Source organism: Typha angustifolia, chromosome 5 (genome assembly GCF_048772165.1).
Source record: "Typha angustifolia cultivar Huaian chromosome 5, ASM4877216v1, whole genome shotgun sequence".
Lineage (NCBI taxonomy): Eukaryota > Viridiplantae > Streptophyta > Magnoliopsida > Poales > Typhaceae > Typha > Typha angustifolia.
The window spans coordinates 8,365,872-8,376,923 of NC_133243.1; the positions used below are offsets into that span (position 1 = coordinate 8,365,872).

Genomic DNA, 11,052 nt, shown 5'->3' on the forward strand with positions numbered 1-11,052 from the left:
AGAGAGTTATTTATCATTTATTACTCTAAATTGCAGGCAGAGTTGTCTCCAGCCGACAAGTGTATGTACGAATGCCGGGGGTGTTGTTTAATCCAAATTGAGGCCACACACGTGTTAGGAGACGAATCAACTTAAGATCCCTGCGACCCCACTAGCAGCGGATCACGTGTGGGTCCCCTTCTCCACCATACGGCCACACGCGGGCACGGGCAAAGCTCTCGGGCAGCGGAAGCGCAGACGACAAGCAAATCTCAAGGGAAGCTTACTTTGTAACTCTTTAACTACTCGACTGGTGACAAGTAGTAAAGCATTTAGAGATATAATTTATTTATTTTTCTTTTCTTTTTTAAGTGGGTTGAATAATGTGGAAGTGGAAGTAGAACTATTGTCCGTTTTTTTTGGATAGATCCTTCTCATAGTAATGGTATTCATAACACGTGGACCAGTAGTGAAGCATACATAGTAGAGTCTTTGTGTGTGCGTGTGTGTGGGGTTGTATCATGGAAGTGAAGCATGAGAAAGTGTCTATCGAATCGCATGAATAACAAGTGAAGTTGTACGTGTCAAGGGTTGCAATGATTTGGCGTACCAAACTCGAAAGAGGGAATCACGATTTGGCCACCTTTTGGCCCTCTGCATTTCATGGACTTTATGATAGGTTAGAGAGATATTGGTGGATGCTTGTGTGAGTTGTTCACTCGTCTTTCAATGTTTTAGAACACTTCATCATGGGGCGGTGTCAGTGTCATCCATCGATGGAGATCGGTGAGTCGACGTGGAGTTCTACATCACTCTCTTTGCCTGGCCTTTCTTCATTAGCTGTTGTTATACCCTATATAATAGATCTACAGATTCCAATTAACCCTTCAAGTCCAAATCGTATTGGCTGGAACTCATTACAACCTCTCTCTAACGATTCACACAACAACAAAGTGCTAACTTTCCCACTAGTGTTCACTGATAACAGTTCATCCATATAAGTATGCACATCTCAATGGAATATTGAATATATATATATATATATATATATATATATATATATGCACACGTATCCTGCAGTTGTCTTGCATTCTTTATGCATCTTTTCCTTTTAATCTCCGCGTGTTTGCCAACAAAATTCCGCGTCGTGGCTGCGGCCCCACCGGAATATTTTTAGAATTGCCCCCCACAAACATATATAGGAGACTTAAAAGAGTTTGTTTATTTATCTAAGGACCAGAAAGGAACTTCATAAGTTGATATGCCCCCCTCTATCTAAAGTTTATACCTTATCCACTCCCAAACCCCACTATTTCTTTTCTTCTACATTCTTCCTTATAGATCCCCAAGGTGTTAAAAGAAGAAGAAAAGGTAGCTAGCTAGCCTTGAGGTGTGAATGGGGGTGTTTAAATATACTTCTAGTTCCTATTAACAGATGTTGTCACGGGTCAAGATGGGCATTCTTATCTTTTTGAATGCTATCCTTTTTATGCTTTTGTTCTTGTCCTCAGGAGTGAGATGACTGAGAAACTTCCTTGATTACATTGGTAGCATAATGCTTGCGTCAATATGTTGTGTCTCCTACATAGTATATGTCACTCACATTCCCATTGCTTGGTTTTTCTTGGGTCCATTTGCCATTTCAGTGTGCAAACTTTATGTATAGGAAAGTTGCTGGTGAGGGACCAACTTGAATGGAATATGATGTGAAACTTTTGAGTAGCTATAGCCGACATTGAACTCCAAGAATAGCATATATAATTTAATTGGAGAATAGCTATGTTCCTGATGAATGATGGATGGCCCATAAGTTGGCCCATTTGACTTTGTATTCCTTTGATCAAACCACCAAATGTATTGAGAGGAGAAAGTGAACGGATCAAGAAATATGAGAACAATCTATTAGTTTCATTATAATTATAATTTCCGGGATACAGGGAAAATTGGAGAATATATTGCATTACAGGACAGTTCACTTGATAGAGGATGAACTGCCAAATACTAGGTAAGAGCAACTCTGATGCTGAACACCCCGGATGAACGATGAAAATTTCAGATGCACTGGTAAGGGGCAATAAAATGTAAAGAAAATAATATTAGTACTTGGGGACTCCTCCTAATTGCTATTCTTGATTTGCTCCAAGCACCAGAGTCATACCGATTGCTTGATAGAGTCATATGGGCTTATCTGTTGCAGATGTCGCCACTCTCAAATCCAATGCCATTCTCTAGAGATTTATTCTTGTAAGAGTATGGCATTACGCTGGTCACTCTGAAAGAAAGCAAGAATGTTAAAGAAAAGCCTCACTCTGCAGAAATATGTCTAATTCCAGAAATAAATAGACTAAACCACCCTATCAAACTATTCAGCTGATTACTTGAAGTGAATCTGTGAACAATATGCACTCTTAGTGCCATAACCATGATTACCAATTACTCTCTTTTTTTTTTTTAAATTTCCGACTTGGCAGAAAAGTATCAGTAAGCATCAAAGAAACGTTTGAGATAGCACATGAAATTAAGGTGCATAATATTTGGTTTGTAACTTCATACCTCTCCTTGCGTTTCTCCAGGAACCGAGCGAGGGATGCCTTTCGAGCTTGAGGAACAGCTGCAGTGACAAATCACCACCAACTTAGTCGTCCTTACTTACAATTATGTAAGATAAATACATCGTCCATAGATGTTTCATGCCACAAATATAAATAGCAAAGAAATTTGGAACTTAAAAGAGTCATAGTGCAATAAAGTACCTCTTGGCATCATAGTCGTAACAGCTGTCGCACCTAATGAAACAGAAAGATTCTTCGGAGTCTCTTGCTTGTCCATTGGAGGGCCTGCAGACTTTGAGACTGCAGATTCATTATTGGAGCTGCTAGAAGCGCTCCTCGAGAGAACCCCTCCATGCGAGTTAACAGATATTGGGCTTGAAAGGCCTGAGCAAGGTGGTACTAATGGTTCTTGTTTTTGGGTAAGATTCTGCTTTGCAATTAGAACATCAGAACATCCCACATTCTTTGCAGGCTTCTCCCCTGGATCAGATCGTGGACTTGCAGCAGTTGAAGTCACACCGGATGCCTTTGTTGCCAATAACATTATCTCTTGAACCTGTAAAGAAACTCGGATCAACAAAATGCCTCAAAAGCAGAGTTTTTTTTCTTTTCTTTTTAACTTGTAAAAATTTCACCAGCTCAACGATACCTTCTCAATAGGAACATCATCAAATACATTCACACCACCTGCGTAAAATATAGTAAGCTGTGCAGTCGCGTGAGAGGGCTTGGGCACATTCCTTTTCAGAAAGAAACAGAATAAGACTTCTGTCTCATGATTATAACCAACTCATCAACCTTATCAATGTATTTGTTACCTTGGAGATAAAAACCCGACTGTAGAACTAGAAATAGGGGTATTGACAGAAATTCCTCCTACAAAAGGCAGCTGCTTTAAAGAAGTAGCTGTAATATTCGGAGCACTTGGAGGGTTATGGACCTTGAAAAATGGGCTGCTAGTGGCAACAGGAATGGAATGCCGCGAGACTGCTGGAAAAATTCCAGGCCCATGCATATGAGTTGAAGCACCAAAAGAATCAGTGTTTTGGGACTGATAACCATGCATTGCATATTGCTGAACAGCTGGTCTATCCAGACCGAAGGATTTCTGTAAGCTCAAGACAACGGAGTACAATTTAGTTTTATTTTTACAAAAGGATGTTCAAAAGTATTTCGTGAAAATATGCAAACCTGTCGAACTATTGCAGGAGAGGTTTTCTGATGGGATCCAAAAGTATCTACAGTCGATACAGGTTGATATCCTGAAGATAACTGATCAAATACAAGATTTTTCTGCTTTTCTTCTTGCACTGTCTTGAAGGACATGTACTGCTGGAAATGAGAGATCTTGCTGGCAAAAGGCCACTGGATAGAAGAACCTTTAAAGAAGGCTGAAATACAAGGATGAAAGGAAAAACATGAGGATCCGCATTTCCTAATAGACTCCATGCAACCTATATAACTTTTAAACTCGAAATATTGTTATTGTATTAGTAAAACCAAAAGCTTAATTTGTTAGGCAACAGAATATATATTATTTTGGCAAGAATTCACTAGTCATTACAGTCTTTTCGTGAAAAAAAAAAAGGAGAGAGAAGGCATGAGAGGTTAGCCAAACATTTCGGTCAAGAAGCTTCTGTAAAAATTAGTTTCTTTATATTGATTGTGATGTTAGCTTCTTATGTTTGACGAGTACATTTAATAAGAGAACTTCACATGTGCTATGAATACATCAAATATAACCAAAAATGACAGATAGGTTATGATTGCGACCACTATTAATCTCTGTTAAGGAAGGTAAGAGCGGACACAAGTTCGTAAACTAGAGTAACTGTAAGAAAGTTCCTACTTACCACGGTAAACTAACTAGATCTGCGCATTTCTTATGCAGGAGATCGAGTAGAAATATTTTAATTTCCAATGATGAGATCAGTATATGAATAGGCTGGACGATGCTTCACTCTAAAATTTGATTTAAAGAGAGAAATTCCTCCGAAATAGAACTGTACTGCATGTCTCAATTCCAATTGACAAACTTTAGGGACCACACAAAAGTGAACAAATTAAATGGAAAGCCATTCGACCCAGAACTGGAATCATTGAACCAGTACTTACGGTGAGACCCACAATTCTAATTTATGGTTGGGTCCTCGAGAAAAGAGAGGTAAGTAGGTAACCTATTTTTCTCTTTTCTCAAGCACAAATATGAATATGAATGTCAAAGGGATTATAAGGTTGTTCAGTATCTATAGTTATTCAGTACCAATAACAAAACAGATACAAAATATATATTACATATTCGTAAGAAATACATCTGACGGTATATGGTTTGACTTATTATCCATTATCTCTAACACTTAAATATGCAAGCATTCGGATCCTTAGGTGGATAAAAAATATTATAAATTGTATCTTCATTGGTTAGCACTTCTGAAGGTTACAGATTCAAATCAGACATGGATATCTACATCCATATCATCCAGCTAAATACTTGAAGGAGAATCCAAGAACCAAAGGCTAAGATTAATTGTATAAAAAAACATAGAAAGATCAAATTTAATTAAAGCAGCAATTTTTTACAATAAATCACCCCACTAAAATTAACAGCAGAAATCTAACAAAGACGAACCTGAATCCTGGCGGCTGCCTCTGCAATCCCCCTTCGCCGGCGGCTCCGGCTCCTTCCAATTCATTCCCAAGAAGTCCCTCTCCATTTCAAAAATCCACTTCGCACCCTCAAAACAATACTAAAATCCTTCCTAGAAAACTTATCACAGCGTAGAACTGTCCTTCCTAAACGAATCCCCCTTTGAAGTCCTCTCTCTCTCTCTCTCTCTCTCCTCTCTCTCTCTCTCTCTCCCCTCTTCTCTTCTCTTCTCTATTGTTATTATCTTCAAAATGGCGACGAACCCAAACCAAAGGCCGCTATTCTCCCCTTTTTATTCCTTTTCTTCTCATCGTTTAAATAATGAAAAATAAAAAAGAGCGCATCTAATTGGTGGCTACTATTTCGCACCGGCCCCGATGAATCGTGCACCTGCCGATTAACCGGCTAGCCCGGTCAGCTCCCACGTGCGCGCTCTCGCCACCAGGTGGCCTTCTCTACACTCCCTCCTACCGCCACGTGGACCCACCGCCAAAGCGGTCGTGATGGAGCGTGACGGCGATTAGTCGGCGAGCGATCCCTCTTCATCGGCGGCCGTAGGCGAGCTGCTGACCGTCCGATTATTTTTTTACACGATAATTAATGCCACTCACGTGGTCATCCAAGGTGCCGGATTAATTTATTATACGTGAAAATTAATATCACCTAATTAAATATATTATTTACCAACCCAAACAAGTAGCCGTAAACCAATCCGGCATATTATTTTATATTATTCTCAGAAGATGGTCAAAATATCTATATGTCGAAGTATGACTACTAAATAATTGGATATACTATTCACATATTTGATGTCATTCGAATCGCACAAGAAAGCAACACAAAACATTTTTATATTTCTTGGTATCACCAAACATACTATTATATATATATATATACACTAATTAATTAATTAATTAAGATCTTCTCTTTATTCTCATGATCATAATTAGCTAGCTTTATTACTCCCAAGTTGGCAAAGTGGTGCGATGTCACGACGACATTTTATCCCTATTTTCCAATCCATCGAGACTTTGGAACCAAGAACAATAGCTTATAACAAGCATTTGGCCTGGAATCAATTTTTTATTATTATAATAATTGTTAAAAAGAAGAATATTATACGACCTAAAACTATCAAAACAAAAGGTTGCCTAAGATAATTATAAGGTCTCATGCTCCAACCTCGTTTTTAATATGTATACTATATTGGCTCCATTTTATAAAATAGTAATTATAAGATCTCTAGCATATTTCCCGCAACCTAGCTTATATCTTTTATTCGATCTTTCTTCTTAGACTTTGTGATGATTTTGGCTATAGACAAACATTTCGATATATTCTTTGTCGGAGGCTTTCTGTATCTATCTGAGTTTAGTCGCTTAGTGACTCATTATAACTTCGTCTTAGTGTCTTATAGGATTTGATAAGCAAGAGTTGCATAGCTATAGAATGCTAACCCCTTTGCGGCTACGGTGTTTTATAATATTTTATTTTTATCATAAAAGGTTAATATATTTTTTATTTGCTAAGTTGTAGGTGATTAGTACTAAATTGAAGTATTTATCCATGAGAAATGGTTAGATCTCGTTTATCTTAATATGAGTTTACTTTGGAATTAGTGACAAATTTCACCTAGGGTTTTTCTCTTTAAAAAAAATATATTATTTCTTAAATAAGATCAAATTGCTAGTAAAGAAAGAAGAAGAAGAAGAAGAAAATAGCTATCTAAGACATTATTAATTAATTTAAATAATTATCTATTACCTGCCATCACACATGTGGGACCTTGTGATAAAAATAATATAACACCATGAGGTCCTAATCCACTACATTTAATTCACTATCATGTGTTATAATCCTTCAAGTACGCATCAACATGGACCACTTACTCATCCGTGGAGATCTTAATCTATACGGAATCCTTAACGAAGGAAAAAGGTTTAAGATTAACAGTATCATTAACAGTAGGACTACATCTTAATCCGCGGGGCCATTAGATTAATTAGTGCGGGGTAATCGTGGGCAAATCCTCGGCGAGGAATGGCGAGGCACAAGTGGAGGCTCCGAAGGCGATCCCTTTGTCGGGGGATAAGAACACGGTAAGAGGAGAGCGACGGGTGAGCGGATCATCCAATTGGCCATGTGACATGTGACATGTGACATGTGACAAGCCTTTTATAGCTACATGATTCTTTTCCTATATTTGCCACTGTTCCAGTACAGGCTAGGAGGACCAGATGGGTCCGGCCTTCAACAGGACGCCACTGCCATTGGCTGCAACCAAGGATGCACGACTTGCTCCGGGAACATTTTTAACCAACATCCATTGCAAAACACTAAAAACAAAAGGTATAATTCTGCTCATGACCGAAAAGCCAAATAATATCGTGGAAAAATTATTTGATGGTTAGTGATTTTGTTCAATTCAGTTGATAGCTCAGTAGTACGGTTAGTTTGACAACACAACGACTTGGAGCAGGTCTCGGTAGCGTTTGATTTGAAACAACTTTTCGGTGACGCAAATGATTTGAAACCTAGACTAGATAGAGTTAAAAGCTCAGTGGAACCTAAAGTACCTCTATATCTATAGATGGTTGGCACTTTGTGCCTCTATATATTTTTGAACATGGATACTAAAAAAAAAGTTTTAAATTTTAAATTAGATATGAAAAGAGAGAAGAGATTAAAAATATATATTGTTATGAATTAAATGAAAGGAGAGGAGAGGCACACAAAAAATGACACAAGTTAAGTCTAAGGGTAGATTGAATTTTGGCAAGTACTGTAGTACAAGGACAATTTGTCATTTGCCGTATAATTAATCATAGTAGTCACCTGGCCCATTTCCCAGCACTCCAACAGCATATATAGTGGACTGAATTCAATTCTGAATTCATGGCAGTACCGAAACATAAGATTACTATGATGGAGTATATCTAATCAAAATAGATACAGGTAAATTGCAAATTGCCTTCCTTTTAATTTAATTAATATAAAACTGTTAACCTTTCCTGTCTAAACTAACTTTTTTTTTAAAAAAAAAAATAATGTAATTTATTATAGCACTCTAATATTAAAACAAAGTATAATTTTTAATTTAAGGAGGCAATTAGTGCTTATTTATTACAAATTATTAGAAAATCGTCAGGTGGGCCAGAAATGCCACCCATCTGACCTACCCCCCTTCATCATCCGTGGTAAACTCTCCGTGCATTGAACCTGACTGCAAATTTCTCAATGCCAATCCATTCGTTGAACTTCCAAATCCGAACAATTCCCACGGTTTCTGAATGGTCCAGCATCACTCTGAGCAAATTTATTCGCCGGCCAAGTGTTTGAGGAAATGAGCAGGCCAATTTGGCCAAGTGGCGAACTCCACCTACCAATTTTAAATGATTTGAATCCGACCCGCATTAATAACATCTGCGAACCCTCTCACGGTACCTACTTTTTTTTTTTTTCCCATCAGACCCCCCGGCGAATTATTAATTTTATCAGAGGGGCCCGTCCTTTTCCTTTCCCGTTCCTTTCTGATTACGACGGGGGTTCTCGTGAAAAGACAGCGGATCTCTTTGCAGCCCAGTTGCAGGAACCTGGAACCCCCTGCGGATGAAGGACTTCTGCACCTGGATCTTTGGATGAGTTTCCCGACTTAAATCCATGCACCGGAGGATGCAGACGATCCTGTCCCTCCCCAAAACCAGCCAAGGAAACCAGGTCCGAGCTTGCGCAAGTGGACAGGTGGCGGGATCCGCATGTGTCGGGGACTGGTGCTGTCCGGTGAATGTTTCACGTGCCAGGATCCAGCGAATCGAAAGCGAATGAGTTGCTGCCGCGTGGGGCCAGATCTGGATCTTAATATATACACCTTTATCCACAAGGTACGGTACCAGAGGGGTTTTTTTTTTTTTTTTCTTCTTCTTAATTTTATTTTAATAATAAAATTTATACAGTTTTGACTCGGTTAGAGCTTCTTCTTGATTGGTGCGCCTTAGAGTTGGGACCACCTCGACGTGTCTGTCCTCAAGATGAGGAGGACGTGGGAAGAAGTGCCTCAAACTTTATTTTATCTATGATTTTACTTTATTATATATTTTTTTATATATAATCTAGAGAACTTATTAGTGATATCAAGCTATGTAAGATTTAAAAAGAAGAAGAAAAAAAAAGTTAATAATAGCAAATGGTAGCTACCGCTCTCTGTATTGAGATCGATGAGAGAGTATTGAGAGGACCACTATGTGCATGTATGCATGCAAGTTGTAATGCTATAGCTTTGGTCCCAGAATTAAGAAGACGTGTATATATTATATATAGATCTCGCGTGCAAGTAACTAATTTTCAATCTCTAGTAGCAGCAGCTGAGGGACCAATCTTATTAGTTATCAGATATGCCATTATTCTCTTCCCTCGATCACTACGTACCCACTTGTTCCTCTGCATGCACTTTGTTTTGAACACATGCATGAAAGAGTCTATTGCCAGCCATGCATGCATTCTCTCTCTCTCTCTCTCTCTCTTATTGGTTAGGCTTTAGACATGAGGGAGAGCAAGTGGCTTCTCCAAGCTCACCTGGTCGATGCATCTTGAGCACCAACCGATTTGCTAAGGCTTAATTTGCACGCATGCATTTAAGTCCACGTATTAGATAATTAGTGGCTATTAAATCCTTTTGTCGTACAACTATTATGTCTCCTATCTTAGCTTAAAAGAGTTTTCATTATATTTGAACACTTACGTATTAGTCTTCTCTAGTTTAAAGGGTGTTTGGTTAGAAAGTACCAAAAAAGAAAAGAAAAAAGAGTAGCGTAGAGTATCTACTTTTAAAATTTTATTGCATAAAATAAATTAAAAAATATTTTTTTCCGTATCAAAAGTACTTTCACTTATTCTTTTTGACTTTATTCATTGAGAGAAGAAAGTCAATTCGTTTAACTCTACTTTCTAACAATTAAATGCCTTTAAAATACCTATTATCTTCGAAGAATATGTGAACAAGTGTGCCTCGGTCTTCCCGTTACTATAATCAATACATTTGGACCACCACAACTATCGTCTTCGCGAGGAGACTTCCTCTCAACTTTATCTAATTACTTCTTTTTTCCTTCTCTAGCAAACAAGGAAATTAATAAGGAAATATAACATTATTATAAGGGAACGTGTCTTAATCTGAGGATCGATCACATCTATTTATGCCGTCCAGTGGATCGACCACATCTAAAACTGGGGAAACTAAGGTTTCTCGATCTCTTCATTCCAGAGTTGTACAGTATAATGATTGGCTGGGCCATGGCATTGTTACACTAGCCTTTGCTTAAGTTCAACGTAATGGTTCACGTTAATCCACAAGCTAGAAGGTTGCAAATGGACTTTGCATCCCGGAATTATAAAATACTAAGTCCAAAAAGAGATGGGCCAAGGCTTTGATTATCGAGTTTTATGCCGAGTTGGTCGGCCCAACAAGGACTTATGGGCTTTGTCTAAAGGCGTAGCCCAAACTGCTCGCAGTTAATATACTATTAATAGGTGGATTTGGAACATAACACTATTATTATCCCGTGATTAGACAGTGGTTGGATAACCAATGAACCACGCGGTGGATAGAGTCCAAGGGGCTGCGGATTCCATTGCACCGCGTGCCGTAAAGCGGATCCCCTGCAGCTCTTGTTGCAAGAGTTTCCTATGACAGCCAATGAGAAGCAACCTTGGATGCACCGGCAGATGCTCTGCTACGGTTTGTGGAGGTCCCCCCACTTTGCACCACTATCGCCGATTGTCGTCCTCCTCCCCCCTTTGCTAATGCCTTATGTTGGCTCCTCCCTTCCTTTCCTACAGGGAGCTTGAGCACGGCCTCTCATACTTTTCTTGTTGGTT

General features: G+C 38.7%; 1 protein-coding gene across 2 annotated transcripts; it reads right to left on the reverse strand.

Moving 5' to 3' along the window:
• Positions 1-1,866: 1,866 nt before the first annotated feature.
• LOC140760499 (protein TIFY 6a-like) lies at positions 1,867-5,447 on the reverse strand. Of its 2 annotated transcripts, XM_073097480.1 has the most exons (8): positions 5,161-5,447; positions 3,723-3,922; positions 3,350-3,639; positions 3,181-3,271; positions 2,733-3,087; positions 2,533-2,590; positions 2,138-2,251; positions 1,867-2,040 (listed from the first exon to the last, which is right to left on the reverse strand). In XM_073097480.1, exons 1-7 carry the CDS (start codon positions 5,243-5,245, stop codon positions 2,164-2,166), a joined length of 1,167 nt encoding a protein of 388 aa, XP_072953581.1. In that variant the 5' UTR covers positions 5,246-5,447; the 3' UTR covers positions 1,867-2,040; positions 2,138-2,163. The 2 variants fall into 2 exon arrangements, with proteins under 2 accessions (XP_072953581.1, XP_072953580.1); XM_073097479.1 differs by having other exon boundaries at positions 1,867-2,251.
• Positions 5,448-11,052: the final 5,605 nt, after the last annotated feature.